This window comes from Natator depressus, chromosome 11, assembly GCF_965152275.1.
Source record: "Natator depressus isolate rNatDep1 chromosome 11, rNatDep2.hap1, whole genome shotgun sequence".
NCBI lineage: Eukaryota > Metazoa > Chordata > Testudines > Cheloniidae > Natator > Natator depressus.
In genome coordinates, this window is record NC_134244.1 from 12,068,980 (window position 1) to 12,096,156 (window position 27,177).

At 42.2% G+C, this 27,177-nt stretch overlaps 1 protein-coding gene across 6 annotated transcripts in view; it reads left to right on the forward strand.

Moving 5' to 3' along the window:
* The window catches only part of KALRN (kalirin RhoGEF kinase), a 766,757-nt gene that overhangs the window by 214,559 nt on the left and 525,021 nt on the right, over positions 1-27,177 (forward strand). For all 6 annotated transcript variants that reach the window (XM_074967163.1, XM_074967166.1, XM_074967164.1 and 3 more), the window contains exon 2: positions 18,679-18,753. In XM_074967163.1, coding sequence (XP_074823264.1) covers positions 18,679-18,753 — 75 coding nt within the window. The remainder of the gene's footprint in view (positions 1-18,678; positions 18,754-27,177) is intronic.

A 27,177-nucleotide genomic window follows, 5' to 3' on the forward strand; every position in this document is an offset into this window, starting at 1 on the left:
TGTGTATATGCCTGTCTAATCAATTTGACCATATGTCTAATGGAATAATTTGCAGTTGCCACACATGGGTGCCTAAAGTTAGGCCGTCCAAATCCACATTTAGGCACTGAAATAAGCAGTCAGATTTTAAGAGGTACAGAGGCCATGCCATTTCAGGGAAGTTAATGGGAGCAGCTTCTGAAAATCAGGTCCCCTATCTAAGTGCCCAAATTATGGATTTAGGTAACTAGCTTTGAAAATATTAGCCTTAATTTTTATTCCTTTTCATTCCTGTTTGACCTGGAGAGCCAGTGCAGCTCTGGGAGATAGAGAAGAATTCTGTTCAGGCTCATGCTGGCCTTGTACAAGCCAGAAAGATGACAACTTAACTCTCATATCCCAGTGTGGGTTTATAGGCCTGACAGTTAGAAAAACAAACCAAACATCTTTTTACTTGTAAACTGAGCACATTTGATCTGGAAGTCATTGAGATGCAATAAACATGGAACTCCACAATCCCATTTTTATGGAGTCACTTTTCAGAGTAGAACCGCACTTAACAAAACAGTCATTATAATTGAATAGCAGGGTTTGTGAAAAGTGCTGGATTGAAAACATTGATGACAGAAGCCTTCTGTTTAATCAGGGAACAGCAGTGACAGTGGTAACATAAACTTACAACATGCTGTTCCTCAAACAACCTATACCAAAGGCAGGACTTAATTTGTAATGAAAGAGGTGCCAAGGCTCACGCAATTAGGTGCCAGGGTTCAAGCAATTTTTTTACTTTCATAAATGAGGCAGCAAGCCTAGAAGTGCCGAGGCTCAGCCCTGGGAAACCCTGGCACAAATTAAGCCCTGACCAAAGGGACTGACTGCCATTAGGGACTTGTCTACATTATTACATTTGGTACCTGTTTTCCACAACTGGTGCAGGGTGCACTGGAGTTAGCAATGGTGGAAGATGAAGTGTGGACACTCTTTTTGGAGCATATTTCTGTGACACAGTGCACCCTGTCGTACTAGCACATTTGCAGCTGCACTGTTGCTAGAAAATAAGAACCACATTTTCAGAAACTCAGGGATGAAAAAGTAGTTCAATTGTTGTTGCCCATTTGGTTTCTGTGCAAATAACCATCCAATGTTGCCAATTACTGCTGGGTATACTTGTGCTTTTTTTTATGATGTGGACACCTGACTGCTGGGAACTGGAGCTCAGATTTTCAAAGCCACTAACTCATATAGTTTATGGAAAGTTTAATTGAAAAAGTATATAAATAATGCCTTTATGCTAAACTCAAGAGAATGGATTCTTCTAACAGTATCAAAATACAGCCTTCTGAATATTTTGACAAAAAGAAGGACGCATTTAAGTGTATTAGATATCACTGGGGGCTTCGGTTCTTTATTGCTGTCTTAGAAAGTTATTCTTAAGGGAGGAGTTTAAAGTGTATGTGAAAAGAAAATTATTTTCTTCCTGTGGTATTATTTGGGCAATTTATGGGCTCATTTGATTCACCAATTTGCCTCTCATCAATATTTATTCCCATAATCTAGGAGTTTTGTGCGTGGTTCTGTGGTGATGCTTGGGGACAATGGGTACGTTTGAAATGCATAGACTGACATATGGAGTTACTGCTCAGGGTGACACATTTGTAATTTGTCAGTCTGAGAGCAGTCAGTGTGCTTAGTAGTGTAAAAAGAAAAAAGAAAAGGAGTACTTGTGGCACCTTAGAGACTAACCAGTTTATTTGAGCATGAGCTTTCGTGAGCTACAGCTCACTTCATCGGATGCATAGCATATCGTGGAAACTGCAGAAGACATTATATATACACAGAGACCATGAAACAAAACTTCCTCCCACCCCACTGTCCTGCTGCTAACAGCTTATCTAAAGTGATCACTTTAGATAAGCTGTTAGCAGCAGGACAGTGGGGTGGGAGGAAGTTTTGTTTCATGGTCTCTGTGTGTATATAATGTCTTCTGCAGTTTCCACGATATGCTATGCATCCGATGAAGTGAGCTGTAGCTCACGAAAGCTCATGCTCAAATAAACTGGTTAGTCTCTAAGGTGCCACAAGTACTCCTTTTCTTTTTTCTTTGTAGTGTAGTTCTTCAGTGGGGTGAAGACACCATCTCTTTGTCTCTTTTTGCATATCAATTTGAATTATTTTCTGTGGATGGAATGGTTGCTTGTCCATTTCACAGTACACTACTTAGAACATTGGATACTGTGGGACTGGTTATCTGGCCTCTTCCCCATATGTATGAAACAATGACAATGTAAATTTCCTTCCATAATATTTTTAATATACATTATTTATTCACATTCATGTCATGATTGCTCTATCTTGAGGTTTTCATTAGTAGTCAGCCTTACATATCTCTTACATCAGAGGTTGTCCAGCTGTGGTCCGCGAGCTCCGTTCAGGTGGTCCACAGATAGTTCCCTCTAAGGTGTGCGTCTGGGCGGCTGCACACGAGAGAATGAAGATGTCACTCACCTAATTAGTGGAGCTGCGCAGGTGTGGCTCCACTAATTAAGTGCCTGGACCCTGGAGGAGATGCACTTGTAAGATGAGGTGGTGGCCTTGGGGGGAATAGAGGGTAGAGGGGCAGTGGGGTGAGAAGAGGGGGTGGGGGGAATTTGGGATGTGCAGGGTTGCAGCGACCAGAGAAAGAAGTGACTTTTCCCAGCTCCAGGGCTGCGGCTGCTGGTGAGAGTCAGCCCTCCTCCCCAGCCTTAGCTCTGTGGCTGCTGTGGCGGGGAGAGACCCCCCTCCTTCCCAGCTCCAGGACTGCCGCAGTGGGGGAGAGAGGGCACATCCATCGCATTAGAAAGGTAAAACTACTGATATGAAAATATGAGTTGTGTGCTTTTATTTGTAGAACAAAAAAAATTTAATTTTTTTTTAATTAGCGCTTTTATCCAAAGCGCTTTACAATAGTTAGCTAATGGTACAAGCAACAGTTGGAAAGATCATTAAGTGGTCCGACGAGACCCTCAAAAATTTTCAAGTGGTCCACAGGAAAAAAAAGTTTGAGAACCACTGTCTTGCACTATGCAGGCAATAGGTGCCTTAATGTAAACTAATATTTTAGCATTTGATATGGATTTGTCCTGCGGAGATTGGTGGAGAGATCAGATTGTGTAAATATGTTTTCATGGATGGCGATCTCATCAGATCACACAAATTAAGCAAGTTTTGTCAGAGACATGGCCAAGGAAAATACAGATGATACAGGAAGTGCCATTGGTGACTCAGCAGGGAATACTCTTCCAGCCAAATCAGTTCCAAACCAATGCCACAGCATGGTTCTAGTGGGGATTATGCAGATACTGGAGGTGATGTCTTTTGGGTGAGATGTAAACCTGAGATTCTGGACTCTTCTGTTCATTATAGATTCCACAACACTTTTTCTAAGATTAAAAGTTTTGGCCTAGAGTCTGGCTACTGTTCTAACACAGGTAATTACAATCTTTTTGCCTAAGTGCTTTAGGGCAAGGACTGTCACCCACTCTGTATTTGTACGGCACCTTGAACAATAAACAGAGATGGCTGGAGGATAACAGTTGTGTTTTGCAGCAACTTTTTAAGTTTTGAAATTTGTTTTTTGTTCCAAAAAGTTTCATGTTTTTTTAAAACCAGAATTGTGCCAAAGTGCCCATTTTCAGAACAAAACCTGAGCTCGTCAATTCAGGCAGAGAGGTGTGTATGGCACCAGGGTTTCTGTGGGGGAGACACATTCAAGCCCCTTCTCTGCCTGATTCAGAGAGATCTGAAAACACTCATCCCAAATAACTCTCAATCAGGGATAGCAAGGATTTGAACCCAGGTTTTCCAAATCCCAGCTAGTGCCCCAACCAGCTGTCTATAGAACATGAGCTCTTGCTACTATCTCTGCCCTATAGCCAGAGGTGTAATTTCCAGCTTGGGTAGCTGTACATGTGCTAGCTCTGATGGCATTACTGCTCTAAAAATAGAAGTGTAACTGTGGGGTAAGTGCTCGAGCGCTTAGTTTGTGCTGCTGCCCATGCTGCAGCAACTACGCTTCTATTTTTGGTGTGCTAGCTTGATCAGAGCTAGTGCATGTATGTCTCCCTGTGCTGGAAATTCATTTTTCCTTCACTTTAGAAGCAAATAAGAAAATACTACTAAGTTTCTCTTTTACCTCTTTCATTTAATGTTATTGTTTTTAATTAAACCTAACATTTTATTGACTCCAGACTGTAATTTAAGTCTTTACTTCAAAGCGAATTAGCATAGCAACTCCTAAGTGTTATTGATCAATTGACATAATGGACAAATCATTTCTGCAGCAACACTGGAGTTTGCTGGAAAACAACATGGAAGCCTTCATGTTGAGCCGTAAAATAAAAACATCCACAGACCCAACCAAATAAAATTATTTTGTTAGCAGAAGATTAGGAACAGTAATATAAATGTGTGTTCCGGGGGGTGGGAGGGAAAAACCACAAGATAACTTGGGACAGTGTATATTGTGTCAATTAAAAATACATTTGCAATGGGAAAAATCATAAGTGGCAGTGAAAAAAAATTACAAATGGAGGAGTGAAGTCTTACCCATGGTAGTAAAACTGGCAGAGGGGAATTGTGTATGCCCCTTTTTTGCCAATGGCCTGAACCCCATTGAAGTCAATGGAAGTCTTTCTCTTTACTTCAGCTGGATTTGGATCAGGTCCCTAGTGTTTAGGATTCCAACAGGGTTACAGCAGCAGCCAGTAGCTAGGTCTTGTACAAGAAACCATGGGCTAAAATAGGCCTGAGTTATGACCACAACCTTAAATTCATTTTATTATGGGAGATTTTTAACCCTACCTTGTGGATTAATAACAAGACTATTTTATTAAAAAGAATGTGATGTTTCTCCTTGTCTGGTTTTGCTCATTTTTGCAGAGCACAGTGTTCAGTATAACCTGAATAAAAGGAAATAGCAACCAGCAAAATCCCTTTATAAGAGGGGAAGATGTGCCTAGAAAAGGCTTTTATAAAATAGCCTGGGGGAAAAAATGAAAATTATACCAAATATGGAGCACTTTTCTCAGACCTGCTGCAGAAAACAGTGTCAGTGCTGTGCCCTCTGCCTTTGCAACGTAGCAATGTGATTAGAATACTAGGCTAGAAGGAGGGGCTCCAAATTAGTGGCCTGTGCTTTATAGACAAGTTAGATGGTCATTTGACTCCAGCTGTCAGGGATCTATATGGTAACAGCTTGCACCCTCCAGAGATCAGTCAGATTTCATTAACCTGTAGCCAGTTCTTTGTGCAGCTCTGAGCTCCCTTTAGCAAAGGGAAGCTAATTTGCTGAGTTTAGGCGGTAGCTGGATTAATCTCATTAGATATATTTTTCTCCCTTCTCTAAAGTAAAGCATGTTTGGGATGAAGAGCATGTTTCTGGTAACTGTGGCATTCAGTTTTACAGTGTAATAGGATATGTGAGATGAGATTAAATGCATATCCTTCTGTCTCAAGCATCCATAAGGCTGCCTGGTAGGTTTATATAACTAAACCTCATGTTGTACCAGCTCAGTAAAGTTAAAGTGGTGACTTGTCCGGGAAGGGATCTGAACAGTTGGTGATGTTAGTTTTTATCATAGACTTTTTTTCATCCTGTTTTCACCAAAAGACATGTATAAGGGAAGCTGCATTTTCAAGTCACTGGAGACCCATGTCTTTTCAACATTACAAATACATTTAACGTTCTTGCCACAAGAATCTCAGGGTTCCTAGAGCAATATATCCTAGGGCTATAAACATTGGTCCATTTGAAAGATTTGGATAATAGGGGCTATATTGGCTTTAGACAGTAATTGAAAAGATGAGTAGGCTGACATTACATTAAACACAGACAGGCAGTAATTAATTGCTGTACATATATGGTGTGGAAGAAAAAATGTTAAGCTTAAAAAAAAAAAGTGTGCCTCGGAAGTCTTTAGCAATCAAGGAGGTAATTTGCTTTCCAAAATGATTCACGGCATCTCAGCTTAACTAATTAACAAAACAGCAGGGTTTTTGAATTTAACAGCAGCAGGGTTAGGACTCTGTGGGTACAACTACAAATGCCATCTAAGAATGTATTTCTAATCCTGCAATCAAATACCTTGGGATATTGGCTTTGCTCTTTCACGTCCATGGGCACCCAGCACCTTCCAGGATCAAACCTGTGGAGCAGTCAGAGTTACAAGTGGCTACTCTCTGTAATAGGAGCTAGATGAAGGTGAAAGAGGCAGGTGGAGAGGCGGAGGATTTTGCACTGACAGGCATGACTCAGCGGTCCATAAAATGATTTTTATTAATGTTTAATGCATGTCAAAAATGTCAGAATAAGTAGGAGACATAAATTATTTAGTTTTGTGAGTTTTTTACCCTTTTCCCCCCTGCTGATATATGTAAAGTGTTAGTTCCTGATTTATTTAGGTATCTGGTATCTGAGAAGTTAAACTGATCACCTTTACACTTAGAACATTTCACTGCAGCTCTTTTGAGAAGAATTAATGCTACTTTGTGGTCCAGTGTTTCACTAGAGAGCGCTGAGAGATCTGGAGTGATTGGCGACTGGATTATATAAAATCTGGTAAAGTGGGTTGTGATTATTTGGGACTGATTTCTGGAGGAGTGGGCCATTGAATAATTGAAACAATGATAATGAAACCTAGAACAACTCTGAGGTCCAGTCTGCTACATGTACTTACGTGGGCAATTCTTATGGCCCTTGAGTAAAAGACAGTGGACTTGTGACCTGAGTCACTGTTTGGTTCCTAATTCTCCCTTGTTCCAGAATTGGAGTAAACTGTGTCAGCTCTTTTATCTGGCCCAGTTTACTTCACCATCTGTGCTGGGAGAGGCATGGGTCATGGTTCTGTGAATTGCCCAGCCCTGCTCTACAACGTCTTACCCATCAGTACGGGAGAGTAGCAGTCCCTTGGAGGGTGCTCTTCCAGCACTGCTGTGACTGCTGATGCATGTAGCCACATAGAGGCTGATCATGCCGGCTGCCCCCTTACTTTTCTGTGTGGGCTTATGCCATGGATCAGTTTGGCTCTAAATGGCAAATCCTTACTCATTCAAGAATTCACACTGAAGTCAGTGAGCCTCCTCACCAAAGAGGGACCAGCCACTTCAATAAGGACTATGCATATCAGTTGCAGGATCCAGCCCTCATTTCATTTAGAGTCTTTTGAACTAGCTGGATCTGAAAACACACTGCAGAAATAAATAATATCTATGGAATTAAAATCCTAAGCAATGGTAGAATGAGAGTAGGACCAAGAGATATAAACAAGGGAGGAAAAGTTTCTCTTCAGATGAGGAGAGTTGGTGAGACAGACATAGGAATAAAAAGATTAAAGAGAACTAATTAATAATTAGACCTGTGCTTCTGAATGTATAACATGAACCACAACCAAAGATGGATTATTATTTTTAATTGAAAAAACATAGTGCCATTCACACAAGACCCAATCCTTCTCCCATCCAAGTCAATGGGAACTTTGCTGGTGTATTTGTATGTGTTAGGATTGAGCACATGCACTCTATTAAAGAAAGAATAACAAAAAAAAAGGTTTCTATCTTAGAAGAAATTAACAGATTGTTTTTAATTTTGGGGAAAATGCAGTTCTGATTGTTTGGGATTTTGTTAAGGTTCTTAGGAAAGTTACAGGCGCTGAGACTAGGATCTGAATTGGGCTCTAATTAAAGTTGCTTTCTTACTGTCTGGCATTAAATCCCCTTGGGAAGCAGATGTTTGGAAAGCCCACTTTAGGCACTGGCATATGGTTCTTTTGTAAGGCCAGGGTTTCACTCCTGAATGTTGTACATAATTAGATATTTTACTTTTTCATCCTAGAAAAGTTACTGGGGACTGGAGACCTCTAGAATTTGAGAATCTGGTTTTCTGTTAGATAGGTGGGTGACCTAATGATGTCACTTGATGAATTACAGGTGCAGGCTGATGTCCTGCAACAACACTTATGGAAAAAGCCTATAGAAAATACCAAGAATGAAATCAATGTAGCTTATAGAAATTTTTCTAACCTACAGAATTTAATGCAGAATGAGATCCTTCTGTACCAATCTGTAGAGTTTTTAATGGTGAATTACATCCTTCTTATAGAAACCCGTAGGCAGATTTAAAACAGTTTATAGGGTTATTAAATTCTATAGAATGTTTCCATAAGGGATGCAGTTGTGACTGAAAGTAGAGTGAAATGAAAAGGAAATGTTCAAACACATAAGGTTTGGTCAGAGAAAACGCCCTTACTTAAAGCAACTGACAGTATTCTAGAGTAGAAATGGTCCCTAGCCCTGTACTAACAATGTTACAGGCAGCAGTCTTTTTGACAGTTATTGTAGAGCAGGAGTAGTCAATTATTTTTTGTCAAGGTTCAAATTTCTTGGTCAAGGTATAGTCAAGGTCCAGAAACCAGAGAAACATTTTTCACACTGCAATAACAATAATGATGGTAATAAGTAAATAAAAGATTTTGCAGTTGTTCAAAAGTGTCTGGTCTGCCTATTGACCATCCCTGCTGTAGAGTACAAAAATGTATAAGAGGAAAAGGATGGTTTTCTGGCTAAAGGCTGAGTCCTGCAAGGTGCCGATTATTTTCAGTTCCCTTTGCAGTCAAGTGTTCAGGAACTTGCAGTTTTGAGCCCTAAAAGTACAAGACTTGGCATCAGGTGATCCCACAAACTTCCGAAGTGATCTTGAGAAAGTCTCTTAACCTTTCTGTGCCTCAGTTTCCCCATCTGAAAAGGGAAATATTCTGATCTCCTACCTCAGAGGGGCTTTGTGAGGCTAAATTAATTAAATGTTTGTAAAGCACTTTGAGATCTTCAGATAATAACAACATTCAATGCTTTTGTAAAACTTTTCATTTACAGATCTCAAAGTATTTTACAAAGGTGGGTAACCATTATTTCCCTTTTATAGTTGGGAAACTAAAACACAAAGAAGTTAAAACAGCTTGTTTAAGGTCACAGAGCAATATAGCAGCAGACCCAGGAATAGAACACATGTCTTCTGACTCTGAGGCGCATGCTCTAGCCCTAGGGCTATGGTGGCTAAAGGCATTATAGGAGTGCCAAGAATTGTTACTTTTATGAGGGCAAGAAATGAAACTTCTTAGACTGATCCCAAGCCCCAGATGAAAATAAAAAAGGAATGCCACTAAAGTTTGGCTTGCATTAGTTACATCCTCATTGTATTGTTAGTGTTTGTTTAAAATAAAATAAAAATAATCCCCTGCTGATGGACATAAAGTATAGCATTCACCACAGATTGTACCTTAATTCAGTTTTTTCTTCTAGTGCTTTGAGTAGTTTTGTGCCTTCATATGAAAAGACAAAGTCTGGCTGTTAGCTGAGGTGTGATACACAAAGTGTCATGTTTTTGACTTCAGATGCTGAATGCAGTTTGTAAGAGGCCACATGTGCCCTGAAGCTGATGAATTTGCATGTTTGATACAAGTGGGTGTATCTTTATCAAAGCCTTGCCTATTATTTGGCCTCCTCTCAAGCTGTGGGGCCACAGTTTAGATGTTTGTATATTCAGAGGCTGTGTTGTGAGGCCTGGTGCTGCCAAGTGCCTCGTGGAGGGAATAACAATTTTAGCAATCAGCAACCCCCGCCCCCCCCAAAAAAATTGACAAAACCTGCCAGATCTTAATGTCACAGACAAGGCAATGGGGGAGGGTTTTAGCTCACAGTAGCTGCCCCTGTGCAAGGCTCTAAGTGACAGGAAATTTGAGAGACAGACTTTCCACTACAGAATGGGCAAGAGCTGCTGGATCTCTGACAAGTATTGGCAGAGCTTTGAAGGGCTGAGTATTGTTATCAAATAGCTCCGAATGAGGGGATGTTGCAGAAAGCAATCATGTTGTATAATTAATAGAAGGAAGGATAGAATGGGGAAACATAAAAAAATATTAGTTTTGGATTGGGTCTAAGTAATACATATAAAAGGATATTAATCTTTTCATTTCATTTTAGAATAAATTCAAGTGTAAGATGAATATAACCTTTGTCTTGGCTGGGATAAATTGTTTGGCATATGGACCAGTGGTATTAGTCTGCTGTGCATACTGTCTGTTTGGTTTCCATGGTTCTTGTGACTGAACTCTTTAAAAAGTTCACTAGGACACAGTTTAAACTATATTGTATGTGTATGTGTACACTATGCCTAGCAGCATACAAAGATTTACTCAGTATAGTACTAGGGGAAGTGTTACAGTTCAAATTCACAACGTACTGAGAGCTAGAGTCAACTGTCAGGTCCCAATTCCATGCAGGACTGAGGCATATGTTTAACTTCAAACACATACTAAAGTACATTCTATACAACAAAGAACTTGTGCACTTTGAGGTCAATGGGATCTAAGCACGTGCTTAAATGCTTTGCTGAATTGGGTCCTCAATTACATTGGCGTTACAGCAGTGGAAGTCCATTGAGGACAAAGGAGTTATTTGCATTTGCACTAGTGTAACTGAAAGCAGATTCTAGCTCCTGTTCTGTGAAGTGTAAGTAGTACAGTCCAGACAAACTACAGTTCCATGGAAAATACCTGTAATGTTGGGTTTTGGTTCTTTTTTGCTCCCCAGATGAACATTGCTCACTTTGGTCACATCTCCTGTTCAGTGTGTGTTGAATTCAAGCAGCCCATTCACTTGAACACAAATTCATTTAGGAAAGAGACAACATATGGCAGGAACACTAAATTAGATCCTATTGATTGAGAAGGCAAACAATGGAAGGAAGAAGACCGCTACTTTTCTATCCTTGTTGCTTTGGTTTCATTCAATCTGCCTTTTGCCCTGACCTCACTGCTTTCTAACCTGAAAATCTGTAGTGGTTACTGATTATTGTGAACTCCACAGATATTATTGTACTTTCTTAATTGGTTATTAAGTAGCATAATAATCTCGGCTCTTGCTGAAGTTTGTAGATCCTGGTGTTAAGCTTCAGTAATACTCAGAACTCAATAATGATTTTTACAGATTAATCATGCCTTTCTGTCTTTAGATTTGATTCATTTCTTTCCTTTTTTAACTCCCTCAACAGAATGAGAATGGAAAATGAGATTCTACCTAGTCTAGGAATGACCTTGGTTTGGGCAAAATCTTACCATCTGGGCACCAGGTGGGGGAAAGGGAGGGGAAGACCCTCTTGCTCCTGAGTAAACAGAAAAGGAGTAATGCACTCCTCTTTTGCAATACATTCACAAGAGGTGTGGTCAACAGACATGGGGCGTATTCACACCACTTGTCTCAGCCAGATGGTGCCTGCAAACACTGGTCGGAAGCACATGTTGCTTCTCTTCAGCAATATGTGCTCTACCACACAATCCCCTGTCTGGTTCTGAACAAATCTGTCTAAAACCAGCATATTCCTGGTGGCAGAGAGCCCATCAGGCACTGTTTTGGCTCCGCCTCACTGACCCTGCTAGGGCAGGATTTGCTTTTACTCTGCAGGGTTTGAACAATAAATATAATTTATAATAATAGTACATGACATTGCTTTCTTGCCTTCCATCCAAGGATCTCAAAGCCCTTTACAAACTTTAATGTTTTTAATTGCCACAGAAGGTTAAGAGGGGAGGGGCTGTGGTTATATGAACCAAAGGAGGAAATGGAGTGCATTATGGGAAACCAGGAAGGACCAAGAGAGCTCAAGAATAGGGTTGCCGGGTGTCCGGTTTTCGATCAGAACACCCAGTCGAAAAGGGACCCTGGCGGCTCTGGTCAGCACCGCTGACTGGGCCATTAAAAGTCAGGTTGGCAGAGCAGTGGGGCTGGCAGATTCCCTGCCCAGCTCCTTTTGGCTCCCAGGAGGCAGCCGGCATGTCCCTTTGGTTCGGGGATGGCTAAGGGGGCTCCACACACCATCCCTGCCCTGAGTACCCCAGCCCACAGCCCCCTCCGGCACCCCCAGCCCCTCATCCCCGGCCCCACTCCAGAACCTGCACCCCCAGATGGAGCCCTCACCCCCTCCTGCACCTCATCCCCCTGCCGCAGCCCAGACTTCCCTCCTACACCCTGAACCCCTCATCTCTGGCTCCACCCCAGAGCCCACACCCCCAGCTGGAGCCCTCACACCCCTCCGCATCCCAACTCCCTGCCCTAGCCTGGTGAAAATGGGCGAGTGAGTGAGGGTGGGGGAGAGCAAGTGATAGAGGGAGAGGTGATGGAGTGAGAAGGGGCAGGGCCTCAGAGAAGCGGGGGGTTGGGGCAGGGGTGGGGCAACGGTGTTCGGTTTTCTGCTATTAGAAAGTTGGCAACCCTACTTAAGACAGAAAGAGAACAGGGTGTAATAAGGAACAGAAAGAATTAAAATGAGTATAATAAATGAAAATGGGCAAAAATACTGGAAAAAAAGTAATGGAGAGAGGGGAAAATATGAAAAAGAAAAGGGGAAGCATTTAGAGAAGAAAGAACTATAGCATCCTCCAAGAAGAAAGGGGAAGGTCTTGTGGTTAAGACATTGGGCTAGGACTCAAGAGATATGGGTTCTAGTCCCAGCTCTAGACAGACTTCATGTCTGATCTTGGGCCAGTTACTTAATTTCTCTGTGTCTCAATTCCCCATCTGTAAAATGGGAAAAATAACACTCCCTTTCTCCCACCCTTAATCTGTCTTGGCTGTTTCCATTGTAAGATGTTTGCAGCAGGGACTGTTTCTTACTATGTGTTTGTACAGTGCCTAGCACTGATATTATTTAGTGCAACCAGGTGCTGCTGTAAGACAAGCAATAATAAAATCAACAGAGATTTAGGACCAAAAGAAGGATGAAGGAAAACAGACTCAAAAATTCAGAAGAAAAAATTATTAAAAAAAAACAGAAAAAGATTCTAGGAGGGGCCTTAGTGAAGAGAAGAAGGAACAAAGTCAATGTGACCCAGATTCATCCCACCATAATTCATAGACTTCAGTGAAGTTACACAAGGGATGGGTTTGGCCCAATTTAATGCCAAAGTTCCTTAAGTGGTAAAATCTGTTCTGAGAACTATTAAAAGATGTGGGGTTACTTTCCTAAAACATTGCATGGAGTTTTAGACGAGTAACTCCCATCAAAGTCACATGACTGTAACCCCATGCAGTGCTTTGACAATATGCCCTCTTTTTTCAGACACATACTCATTCTATGTATAAACTATTTCTACAGATTTTCTAACAGCTGATCTTTATTTGAAATTGAGAGAATACTGCATTTTCCAGATTAGAGTTAAATCATTTCTAGGAACAGCCAGACTGGATCATACCACTGGCCCATCAAGTCCGGTATCCTGTCTCCAACAGTGGCCAAAGCTATGTGCTTCAGAGAAAGAAATCCTGAAGTAGGCAGTTATGGGGTAACCTGTCTCCAGGGATAGTTTACTGTACTAACTCTAACTATTAGAGTTTGGCTTACACCCCAAGCTTGAGGGTTTATATCCCTTCCAAAGCTCTTGTCTATATTATTAATATTTTCTACTATAACCCTGGATATTCTTGTTATCCATGTAAATGTCCAATCTTTTTGAATCCAGCTGAGCTTCTGACTTCAATATCATGTGGCAATGAGTTGCACAGGCTAATTTATGCATTGTGTGGAAAAAAGTATTTCCTTTTATTGCTTTGAATTTGCTATGTTTCACTGACTGTTCTTTTGTGGGAACATTCCTCAAGCTCCCTTCCTCAATCATATGGTGTCTGGGTTACTGTGCCCCACCTAAAACTAGATCTCCCATTCAGAGAACTTGAGGTGGGTAAATGACTGCTTTGAAGTGTTGTTCTGATGTGAAAAGTGACTATGTAAAAATAGCATTATGGGATTAGTTCCATGTTTGTCATTTCTCAGTGACTCCATATCAAATGGGCTCAGTTTACAAGAAGAATTTTTCTAACTGCCAACCCTGTAAACCTGATCTTCTCACACCATCACTAATAATAAAGGGTTTGGCAGGACTAATTATGCTTCACTGACACTTGTAGTCCAATGGCTGGGGCACTAGACTAAGACTCAGGAAACCTGGAATCTATCTGAGCCTGCTCCATCCTGCTGGGTGATCTTGGGCATGCCACTTCATTGGCTGTTCCTCAGTTTTCCCATGTGTAAAACTGGGACAACAATACTTAACCTTCTTTGTACTGTGCTTTGAGATCTACAGATCAAAAGAGCAGGAGAGATATTGTTGTGTAGTCCCATTCCCGTTCATAATTGGTGAATTAGTGACTGGAAATGAGCAAACAGTTCCACTGATGATGCAGAAGGACTGGAATCTAGCTCACTTTTATCTGTCTTGGTCCTGAAGGAATAATAAGAGAAAAGAACAGAGAGAATTTGTATTTTGCCCTTAAAGTCAGCAGATCTGCTGATCTAGGGAGTACGTTTTTACAGTCTTTTTTCAGTGCAGAGCTGTACTTTTACCACAGTTCTGTCCTTCCTCCCAATCATTTGCCAATGGCTAGCTCCATTTTTAGAAGGCAGAGTGAGGGTAAAGATGTGTGTAGTTGGATGCTAGGTATTATTGATGCCATGTTTTATGTATTAATCAGACGTGGGGTTTGTATACACAGGATTCCGTAGGAAAAATTATACACTGTCATGCACATATGACATGGCATTTGGAAATAGAAACAAACACATCAGAAACCAATGTATTAGAAACAGCTGGTAGTTGGTATGAAAATGTTCTAATCTAAAAATAATAAGAATGGGCATGTTTATAAATTATAAACTAGAGAAAGCATATTTGCTGGGCCAGTTCCTCTCTGAGGCTGGGTTGCTGTTGATTTTTGGGCTGCCTTTTATCTTATTTGATCCTCTACTTTCCCTTTAAACACATACGTACCCCTCCCCTGCAACCCTTATTAGAAAAAGACTACAATATAATACAGTAGTGGTCCAAAACAATACAATGTACAGTAGTATTTTGCCACAGGGTGGGCTGGCTTTTTAAGAGGAGTTGTTACCTGTGACTAATTAGCTGCCTCCCAGGTGACAGGTTTGAGGCCAGGGATCAGGTGATGGCCTGCAGGTCACCTGGGGCCAGTTTTTAAAGGTATTTAGGCACCCTATCTTTAAAAGTCTGGTCCCAGGTTCTTAGGTAAAAGACCAACAAGCAGCTTTGCTGGGCGAGAGAGCTGCAAAGAGTGGGTGGGCTCCTACAGAGGACCCTGGCCCAAGGGAAAGGATCTGGTTTACCTGTATGATTTATGTTGGACTGTTTTGGTGTTTGAGAGAGAAACCCATCCCTGAAGAAAGGGGCTGTAAATTTGATACTGTTGGGAGCTTGATTTGGTGCCCTGGCTGATGAGTTGGCCCACGGCTTGCAGTCTCTTCAGTGTTTTTGACCACTACTGAAGAGTACTGTAGTATGTTTTATAAGTGTATGCACACACCTGCATCTATAAACCCTCATTGTTGTGCCCATTCATACCTTCCGTCGCACCTATGCTCTCTTAGTAAAGGCTGTTGTAACATCTTCATTAAGAGGGTCTGAATCTACCACAGGTGCAGTTCCGAGGCTGAGTCAGGTGCAGGTACCGGTACCATCACCATGGAAACTAAGTGTATTGCTGCTGTGCTGGTCCAGTGGGAGGTCACTCAAAGTTGTTCTGGAACCCATGGAGCTTTGCTCCTGGTGCATCAGGCTGAGAAGACCCTATTAATTTAATACATATGGCCCAATTCTCCAGCCTTACTCACATAGTGCCCAGTCAGCACCCACTGATATTAGTGGTAAAGGTCCTATTAATTTTAGTGGTGCAGAAACTGGCCAGTCTGCAGTACTGGATCCACTGTTTCCCTCAACATATGCAAGGTAACATTGGGTACAGTTCTTCCTCCAGTGAAGTCAATGGTGTTGTATCAGGGAAAAATTTGGCTCAGTGCTCTATTTCGGTACCTAAGAAGGATCATGTGCAGCTAATGTATCAGTTGCTCTGGTTTGTTTTATGATTTGTTTTAGAATCATAGGACTGGAAGGGACCTCAAGAGGTCATCTAGTCCAGTCCCCTGCCTCATGACAGGACTAAGTATTATCTAGATCATTCCTGACAGGTGTTTGGAGATTTTTAAGAGCAAATGGAAATTCCACAACCTCCCTAGGCAATTTATTCCAGTGCTTAACCACCCTGACAGTTAGGAAGTTTTTCCTAATCTCCAACCTAACCCTCCCTTGCTGCAATTTAAGCCAATTGCTTCTTGTTCTATCCTCAGAGATTAGGAAAAACAATTTTTCTCCCTCCTCTTGTAACAACCTTTTATGTACTTGAAAACTGTTACCATGTCCCCGCTTAGTCTTCTCTTTTCCAGACTAAACAAACAAATTTTTTCAACTTCCCTCATAGGTCATGTTTTCTAGACCTTTAATCATTTTTGTTGCTCTTCTCTGGACTATCTCTAATTTGTCCACAGCCTTCCTGAAATATGGCACCCAGAACTGGACACAGTACTCCAGTTGAGGCCTAATTAGCGTGGAGTAGAGCGGAAGAATTACTTCTTGTGTCTTGCTTACAACACTCCTGCTAATACATCCCAGAATAATGTTTGCTTTTTTTTTTGCAACAGTGTTACACTGTTGACTTATATTTAGCTTGTGATCCACTCTGATCCCCAGATCCCTGATTGAATAAGGGGGTTAGGTAAATAACTGCATAAATCATCCTAAAATTTTGTCGGAGGCTAAATTACTATTATCCAAGACCTGCAGTAAATCAGTCACCTCTCTCCTTTCTATCTCAATTTTCATAAATACATGCAAATTATTTGCTCTTGAAGCTATCAGAAGTGAGTACCAAAAGGTAAGCACATGAGAGGATTCCACAAATCAGGGTTCTTAAAGTGCAATGCAAGATTCAAATATAGCCTTGAAAGGAGTTAAGATGCAGGTTATGGAAACCCTCTCTCTGTAAGTGCAGGAGGAGTGCAAATCGAATCAACTACTGCTATATTCTTCTGGGGAGCTCAGCCAGCAAGCAGTGCCTATTCCTTTATCAAGAAAGATACAAGAACCAGCATAATACATTTGTTTTATGAGGCTATACATATGCCACTGCTATCAGGATGGATCAAATATGAGCCATTTAGTACCACAAACACAGGCTGGCCTCTTTCGACCAGCTGAATTGAAGAAGAACTTCTGCAATGGCAAACGGCAGCCTTTTGTACTTATGGGGTCAGCCACTAGAGGATGACATGATCACATATGCAAGGCAGGTTATTACGCAAGCAAATACAGACTGTAAATTTAGAATGCTACACTAACTTATCTTTAATAGTAATAATAATAGTATATGTACAGATTAGGTGCGGTTGTTCGGCTGTCTGCAGATTTGCAGTAAGGACCTCGCCCTTGCAAAATGTGGGTAGCCTGCTGTATTATTGTATATGCTAGGGCTAGTTCACCTCTTACTGATTGCACAGACTTGCCGGGATAAAGATCCCATGTCTTTGCTGTGTAAATAATGTATGGAACATGACAAAATACTCAGAGGGGCTTTTTTTCCATCCACATTCAATCTCAGACAATTAAAAATCCTCCACGAGTGGTGCTGCATTCAGCAGCTGTGACAAGACAAACCACAGAGTGTTGAACAACACAAGGCAGTCAGATGTTATAGCTGGAGTGAAACGCCTTATTTCAGGCCAATGAACAGAGCTGCTTCTAAGAGAGAGGTTTATCCCACGCTCTGCTTTTCTCTCAGACGAATGGTGGATGTCGTCTGTCTGAGAAAGGCTCAAGGTAAAAATAAAGTGTTTCAGTGCACCCTGTAACCTTTTGTGTCCATGTAACCGTGGTGGATTCAAAGTTGTGTTGCAGCTATCTTTTTACGATGGGTGTTTGCTATGCGATGACAGTTGCTGTGTAGTCCATGGCAACTGCAAAGATGTCCTTCAAATGCTCATTTTTCAACAGCAGCTGATGGAATAGCAGCATCTGGCCTGCAGTGGGACATTAATATTGGCTTATGGTATATAAGGAATGTGCTCTTGTCTTTTGAAAGAGTAGGAAACTCATGTCTTCTTGTGCTTCCAAGGGACTGAAAAATCAGTGATTTATTGGTGAAATTCCTTGAGGGGGTGAAGTCTCTGAAACTGCAGGGGAAGGTAAACAACACATCAAAGTTCATGTAAATGCAGGACTCGTACAAGGTCCTCTACCCTTTGAAATGGTGCAACAGACTCTCCCCTTGGGTCAGCCCAGCTATACTGAAGGGGAAAAGACCAGTTCCCACATAAACCCAATCCCTTTGGTGAATCTGTCACCAGGGACGATGCTCGATTAGTGCAGGCGCTGCAGTGCCCACTTCACTTGTACTTGGGCTTTGCTTAGGGGCATATACGGGGAAGGCCACACTCTTCCATTCCTATGCACCTGCAAAGGGCGAGCCACAGTCTGGCGTATATAAGGAAGGAGGGGAAAAAATTGATTCTCTGACTGAAAATTATTGACCCTACAGCTCTCTGAAGAGTGAGATAGTCTGGGTGGATTCTTTCTGACTTTCCCCTTATAAATAAATTGCTGGTGAAGCTAATGCTGTTTGTGTCTCAACTACTACAATCTGTCTCATAGCCTATAAATTACAGAAAAGCACTTTCTGTTATTTGATTTGAGCAAAGTGGAGTGTGTAGGTAGCTGTATCCAGGGCCCAATCCCTTCTAATTTGGCATTGTTATTCTCCTCTGTTTTGCAGGGTCTTTTCGAAATGATGGCTTAAAAGCTGCTGATGTCCTTCCGATACTAAAGGAGAAAGTGGCCTTTGTGTCAGGTGGGTTCATCCTTTCATTTGTTTTCTCTTCAGAGGATGCAGAGCATCATGCCAATGAAAAGATGAGGAGCTCATTAGTAACAAAGACAACAACTTTTTACATCTTCACAGCACTGCACAGACATTTAAGGGCCAGTTTCTGATATCTGTACTGACATTGAATAATGCTCTGCTCCATGAGTAGTCCCACTGACTTCAATGAGATTACTTGTAGAACAAGATCCTACTCAGCATGTGTAAGGGTACTGGAATCTGGCCCTACGTGACTATGCCTCATGTACTGGGAGATAGGTAAATAGGCAGTACAAATGGACTCCTGGCATGAAGTCAGGATTGCCATTAAGATGTGAACCCAAATGTTCCCAAATTTCAGGGATCTTTGAATTAGCAGTTCCAGTTGGGACTTACTCTAAAGATAAGCCCTCAGGGACAAAGTCTCAATCTACGTCTACATTACTACAGAGTTTTGGGAGGTTCACATCTGGCATCCTGCTATGGACTCTTTGCCAGTAAACAGCATTATACACATTTTACAGAAAGCACCATACTGTACGCCCTGCTGTGTATTCAGTTTCTAATTCCAGCCTGCAGCTTTCAGAAAACCCAGTGAAGGATAATGATGAGATATTAATATAGCACCTTTCACCCTCAAGGATCCCAGAGGACACTACACATTGATTTACAAAACTACATTCTGAGGAACAATCTCAGCACAGCAGATGTGCAGACATCTGGGGCAGATGGGCTAGCTAGAGGAGGTTGGGCTGGGGTGCTTTCAGCGTGGGTTGGATTGAGGTTCTATCAAAGTATGTTAGGACTTGCTGGGGTAGGAGGGATGAGGAAGTATGGATTGATAATCTTATACTAAGATGATCATATTTCCAAAATAACAGAGGGACATTTTAGTGGCAGCAGTTTTACAGTTGTGAAATATTCCAGTGTGCTGCATTCTGTCTGTTTTCTTTGATCTTTTCTCCTGGGTAAGAAAAGCTCCACCTGGAACAGCTCTCCCTCTTCCTTTTGCACCCCTCTAATTCTTGCTTCCCTCCTCTCTGTGGTTCTGTTGACTACAGAGAGGAGGGAAGCAACAGACAGAGAGTCTGTCAGTTACATCTCCTTCAGCAGCCCTCTCCTCCCAGAGGCACAAGAGCAGGGGTTTATGGTGACTAGATTAGATTAGAACATTGACTCATTAGACTCATACTGCAATGGTGTTGCCTGACAAGTCACGATAAACATTGGCCTTGATCAATAGTTGGCGTTAAACATGCTCACTCTGTGATGACAATGAAACAGGTGTAGAAAGTATTTTATACCAGGATAGCAATATGACTTGAATAAATATTTTTGTCATTATGAAAACCTCACAGTTAAACTGGGACATCTCAGGTGTCTTGAAAAGAAGTTCTCAAGACACTAAATGAAAAACCAAGACTATCCTAGTAGAACTGGGAGACGCAGTCATTTTATCTTACACTGGTGTTTCATTCTGAACATCTCAATGGGTTTTATGTACTTAAACTACAGAGCAGGATCCCATCATCAGCCTCTTTGGAAGGTGGAACATGACAATTAACAGAGCACAGCAACTGCAGAACTGTTTTGGACAGGAATTGAAATTGAACAGTGTGTTCAGTGGAACCTGCACGAGAGGATTCAGACAGGGATTATGCTGGAATTGAGCCAGGCCCCTTATGGGGCCTTGGAACACTTGGAACTTCTATTCACTTGGAAATGACCATGGCATCATATGGAAACTCATGGAATCTTTAATAGGACAAGTGGTCTGGACCTTGGTTTTACTTATCTGAAACTCCACACTGTGGCTTGGGTTCAGTTCTGACTCAAAGGGGAAACTTCACTCATTGAATTACTAACTCCTTAAGTACTGACCTGGCCCGAACCTGCTTGGCTTGTGAAATTTAAAGGATTGCTGCCAAACATTTGTATGCTCCTCTTTAGTTTCTCACTGTGATTCACTGCAGACAGGTATACTTGGGAAAGCTTTTCCCTGAAAGCCTCATTGGTCTCTGAAGTTTGTCTGAATGAAAATGTGATCATTCTTGACACAGCTAGCTAAATAGCTAGCTCACACTTTACAGCTTCTTCTCCAGAGTCTTCTACACAATGAATAGGGGTAATAATTGCCGGTGGCTTTTGAAGATGGAATGCATGAGGCTGCAGAATCTTATTACTATAGTTCCAGCATCATTCTTCAGTCCGGAGTCTAAGTACAGTTCAGTTTCTCTCTGTGTCATTGTAATGAGACAGATTGAGAAACGGATCTCTGTACGTGAATTGATTACTAGATTCTTTTAATTAAAATGGAACACGTTCCTAGAATATGGCATGACCACAAAGGAGAAAATGTTTGCTTAGAAAAAGAAAGATGAGAAAATTCTTGAGTCTCACAAAAATAATTCACTTGTTGTGTTGTCAGAACTGGTAGTGTGAGTGTTAGATTTGAAGTCTATACATCAGCATAAACGTCCTCAAGAGAAAAGTCATTTTTAGTTTTCTTCACTCAATTATTCTTATATCAAAGATTTTTTTATATATTACAATTAACTCCAGCGAGAAGCATATGCCAAAGTTATAGAGTACTTGGGGATGGTCTCCAAATCTTGATATTAAAAAAAAATGTATCAGTACACAGTAAATTCTCATCTGCTCATTTAGTTGTATGTTGTTTTCCTTTCCCGTAGTCGGTGGCTACGTCTTTCCTTTCTAGGCCATGATCCTACAATGAGGTCGACCTATTGTAAGATTGGGTCTTTAGAGTATAAATAAACTCCTCATGGCAGGAGCCATACCTTTTTGTACTTGTCCAACCCTTAGCACGTTGTGAGTGCTGCTGTTTTGTGATCCCATATCATTGCTTTGAGTCTCCCAACCATTCATTCAAATTGGTGAGATGGATCATTAATAGGAGGGTGTAACCAAGTGGTGTGCATTCCAATAGGGAGGGTCAAAAACAGACACAGCAGGAACTTACAGTGCAGTCCAGTAGTGTCAGAACAGTATGGAGACTTTCAGAGTGCCCTTGATTACAGATAGGGTTGCCAGGTGTTTGTTTTTTGACTGGAACACCCGGTCAAAAAATGGACCCTGGTGGCTCCAGTCAGCACCACTGACCAGGCCGTTAAAACTCTGGTTGGCAGTGCAGACAGGCTCCCTACCCAGCTTTGTGCGGCTTCCAGAAGCAGCAACATGTTCCTCTGGATCCTAGGTGTAGGGGTGGCCATGGAGGCTCCACGCACTGCCCCCACCCCAAGCACCGGCTCTGCAACTCCCACTGGCTGTGGCCAATGGGAGCTTCAGGGGCAATGCCTGTGGGCAGGGTAGGGCACGGAGCCGGAGGGACATGCCGGCCTTCCCGGGAGCGGTCTGGGGTAAGCGCTGCCCGGAGCCTGCACCCCTCACCCCCTCCTGCACCCCAGCCCCCTGACCAGCCCTGAGCCCCCTCCCACACCCAAACTCCCTTCCAGACCCCGCACCGCCTCCTGCACCCCAACCCCCTGCCCCAGTCCTGAGCCTCCTCCCGCACGCTGAACCCCTCGGCCCCAGCCTGGAGCCCCCTCCTGCACCCCAAACCCCTCATACATGGCCCCACCCCAGAGCCTGCACCCTCAGATGGATCCTTCACCCACACCCCAACCCCCTTCCCCAGCCTGGTGAAAATGAGCAAGTGAGTGAGGGTGGGGAAGAATGAGTGGAGGGAGGGGGGATGGAGTGAGCAGGGGAGGGGCCTCGGAGAAGGGGTGGGAAAGGTGAGGGGCCTCGGAGAAAGGGCCAGCACAAGGGTGTTCAGTTTTCTACTATTAGAAAGTTGGCAACCCTAATTACAGAGTTGAGGTGCAGCTAAGACCAGTTAGATTGTCCCACCTAAAAGTTAGTCCTAGAACTGCCTCTGGAGGATTGGAAGGTGGGGAAGGCTATGATTTTCTCTGAACTGGTTCTTCATTCCTTCTAATAACCCAGTGAGCTACCATACGTATCAAATATGAATTCTTTATAAACAGCACCTGAGGATTCTATTTCCAGTCCTAACAAACAGAGACACAATCCTAACAGCTGCAGGTACAATGTGGCTGCATCATTGAAATTTGATTGTTTTCTTAATTGACCACATGAAAACAGTTTAAGCAGTGGGCCTACTAGAGGCTTTTGCTACTTGCTCATGGCATACACCATAATAAGACCTTGGCTTTGCTCAGTTGATCCATTGTGCTGTGATCAGTAATGGATTTATAAGGGTTGACAGTATTGGCACAAACTGGAAGCCAGAAATTGATTTGTATATTGTGAAAAGGGGATGAGCAGAAAGGAAGGAAACAAAAAATGTTGTAGGTGATATTACTTCAGTGAGGAGTGGTGAAAACAGCATTCTGGAGTGGAAGTCCTCAAACTGGGGTACGCCTCCCTAGAGGGGCACAGAGGAACATTCAGGGGGGAGCAGCAGGGCCCAGGCCAGCCCCCATCAGGGATGGGGAGGGAGCGCCACCCAGCCCCACTCTGCTCCTAGCTCTGCTCTGGCCTGCCCCCAGCCATGGCCCTGGTTCCTGGTCCCACTCCCACAGGGGCCACTCGGCCCCTGGCCGTGGCTCTGTTCCCAGTTCTGGCCCCGCCCCCAGCCTCGGCCCCCTTACACCTGTCCGAGTCCTCCCTCCCCCCCCCACATCCCAGGTGCTGCGGCCCCGTTCCCGGCTCTGGGGGGATGTGGATGGGGGGGGGCATGAATATGAAAAGTTTGTAAATCACTGTTCTAGAGGATGTGATTACAGATGTTCATGAGAAATACAGATGGTCCATTTGAAGAGTGAATTTATGTGGGTGAGTTGTTGTCATGGTTACAGGGCTACCTGCACTTATTTCCCCTTTCTGATCTGTCCAAGTACACCCCCTCAGGTGTAGACCTTCTCCCTTTACTTAGCCTGGTGCCGAATTCCACAATTGTCCCACCCTTAGAGCAGCCCTTGGGCTACAGTGCCCTATGTATCAACTGTGCTTACCCAGCAGGTCCGACTGAGCTGGATATCTGCAGTTCTTCCCTTTGGGAGTCTGTGATTAGTGGAGAATATAGGGACCAGACAGCCTTCTGAAACTACAGTATTCTTTATTTTGCAGTAGGAACAAAACATTTAAAGAAAAAAGATTTTAAAATAACAAACACTCTGCATACATTTATATTACCTCAAGGCTCTGATGCTAAGCTAGCCAGGTCTGACTTCTTCAGACACCGCAATGGGTGCCAGGGGACGCAATCTGGTTCCCCCGGACAATCCCCTGGGAATTCCACAATCTCTTTAGTAACCTATTCTACTACTTAACTATCATTATAGTTAAGAAGTTGTTCCTAATATCTAACCTAAATCTCCCTTGCTGCACATTAAGCTGATTACATCTTGTCCTACCTTCAGTGGACATGGAGAACAATTGATAACCCTCCTCTTTGTAATAGTCTTTAACGTATTTCAAGACTGTAAACCTAGAGTGCATTTTAAAACCTGCGACACCAAGTCTCAGAGCTTGGGCCTTCAGATTCAGGTTTGTGGGGCTCATGCTATGGCACCGAAAACAGTTGTGCAGACATTTGGGCTTGGGCTGGAACCTCTGCTCTGAAGCCTTGGGAGACAGTGGGCGTCAAAACCTTAACTCCAGACTGAGCTGCAACATCTACCCTGCAGCTTTTAGCACCATAGCACAAGGTTGAATCTGAGATCTAGGTTCTGAGGCTCGTTGCCACGGGTTTTTAAAATGCAGTGTAGACATACCCTCAGTCTACTTTTCTCAAGACTAAACATACCCATTTTTTTAGCCTTTCCTCATAGATTGTTTTCTAAACCTTGTGTCATTTTTGTTGCTCTCCTCTGTACTTTCCCCAGTTTGTCCACATCTCTTAAGGAATGGTACCCAAAACTGGACACAATACTCCAGCTAAGGCCTTTCCAGTGCCAACTAGAGTGGAACTATTATCCTCCATGTCTTACATAACAACACTGCTGTTAATACGCCCCAGAATGATATTCACTGTTATGAATGTCATCTTGTTGATTTCAGATGCCTGAAGGATGAATACATCAGAATATCATTTGTTCTTATTTAATGTCATACATAAGACATTTTTGCAGAACACTTCACAGCAAATTCCAATCTCTACAGGCAAATACAGTCCAACTAAACTGCAGCATGTAGGTTTTAACATTTCATACAGGTAGCATCTGTTTATGTTTTAAGGCAAGGATGGAAAATTTTAAGCTCTCCAAGTTTCTGGGAGACTGACTGAGCATGGGGAAATCAATAGACATAGGAAGAAAGGTTTAATTGTTTTGGGAACATGTATTTATGGCATGCATTACACAGAGCTCAAACTAAGCCTTTACCAAAGGCTTTTTTTGTTTTGACTAACCGCACACAACAGAGGACACTAAACAGGAAGCAACTGGACAGTGAAACAGTTCTGTCATCCCTCAGTAATTCATTAAGCTTTGCTACCCCAAAAGCACACAGTCATCTTATGTCTTACACATTAATTGAAGAAACAGTGACTTCTAAGTCTGAGAGGCTAAAGACAGAGATCTTTAGTGGATGGTCTTTGAGGGGAAGACATTGAATGTAAATAGATAAGATGAAAGGCTACCCTTGCAATTAAAAAGAAAAGGAGTACTTGTGGCACCTTAGAGACTAACAAATTTATTAGAGCATAAGCTTTCGTGAGCTACAGCTCACTTAAAGCTTATGCTCCAATAAATTTGTTAGTCTCTAAGGTGCCACAAGTACTCCTTTTCTTTTTACGGAGACAGACTAACACAGCTGCTACTCTGAAACCTTGCAATTAAGATTTACTAAATTTAGGCCTGACAGGATGAATCAAAGAGGAAGCCTTTAGTTGTTTAGTTTTTAAGCCTCAACATGAGTCTGGAAAAATCAAGCTCAAAGGTAAAGCAATATTATGGTGGAAGACACTGGCTTCCCTGAAAACCCCTTTGATACTGACACATTAAGGCCTGACCGCTTCTAGAGGTACACGGACCACATATCTGTAATGGTAGTTTCCTTTAGATGTACCCTGTGTAATTCATTTATTCCATTGCTAATTCCCAAAGCGCAATCCTGCTCTTAGAGAGGGAGTGATTAAAAATCCTCCTAAAATTTAAGAAAGTTTAGATCCAAATTTTGCCACTTGGGCCCATCTCTGCTGTTAGGGAGGCTCTTAACTCATTGGAGCAGACTGAGATACCCATTTCTGAAATACTCTGGAACATGTTGGATTGTGAACAGAGCTGGCTGATCAAATTTTTAAGTTTTAAAAAAAAAGCTTTTAGAACAATACAAAAATATTTGTATAAAAGATTTGTCATCCAAATTAAAGTTTTGATTCAAATCAAAATGTTGTTTCCCCCTCTTTTCCAGTGAGAAGGAAAAGAAAAGAGGGAGAACCCCAAAGCTGAACTTTTTGTTTCAATTTGATGTTTTTCATTTAAAGAAAAATTCTCTTGTTAATTTCAAATGCAACTTTTTTCATTTCTTTCAAATTTTTGTTGCAGAAAATGTTTATTTTTGACCAACCTTAGGTGTGATTTTAAACTGATCATAATGATAAAAAGGGAAACTAGTTTGTTAGAATTAAAACAACATTGTTTGGGATGTCATTTTGTTCCTTTAGCATTTGCTGATGAAGTGATTCAGGATTTGCTTTGAAGGGAAAAAGGAAGATTTCTGATTATGAAACCACCAAGACTTTTGATTAGACCTGAACCTGCTGATATTGTGAGAAATAAATTAACCTATAGGGAGAGATGTGGATGGGGCTCTGGGTCTGCACAGCTGCATAGATGCTTTAACCAAGAGTTTAAGACTGAAAGAGAAATAAAAACTCTCTTGATGGTTTCTGGCTTTTTTCACAGGTTGCTGTGGCTCTCAGATAAAACATTAGCAAGATGCAGAGTCAGTGGCCATATTTCTCTCCATATGTTTTAACAATAGCTGTGGTTTAAATCAAACCATTTTAGCAGAGATTAGTTAGTATCTGCCAGCACTCACTGTCCTGGCTCCTAGACACTAACAGCCTGCCAAAAGCAATCCACCTGTCTCCCTTCTGAGTAGGGAGAGACCTCCTTTATGTGCTTCCTTAATTGGCTTGTTTAAGGTTAATGAGGCCACCTGTGCTGACTGGCTGACTCACCAGTGAGGCTCAAGTGCTTTCAGCCCTAGACAAACGAGAGGGTAAAAATCTCGCCCTCCCAAATTTTGTTCCCATAGGCTCGCAAGACCTTGCTAGACTCCAAATTAGAATCAGGACTCAATACAAACCCACTGCGCTCAGCACTGGTTTCTAGGACAACCTACATAGGCTTCTAAGTGTTGTGTGTCCCGAAATCCAGTCACCCAAATAGCCCTTTTAATTGACCACAGTGACTTTAA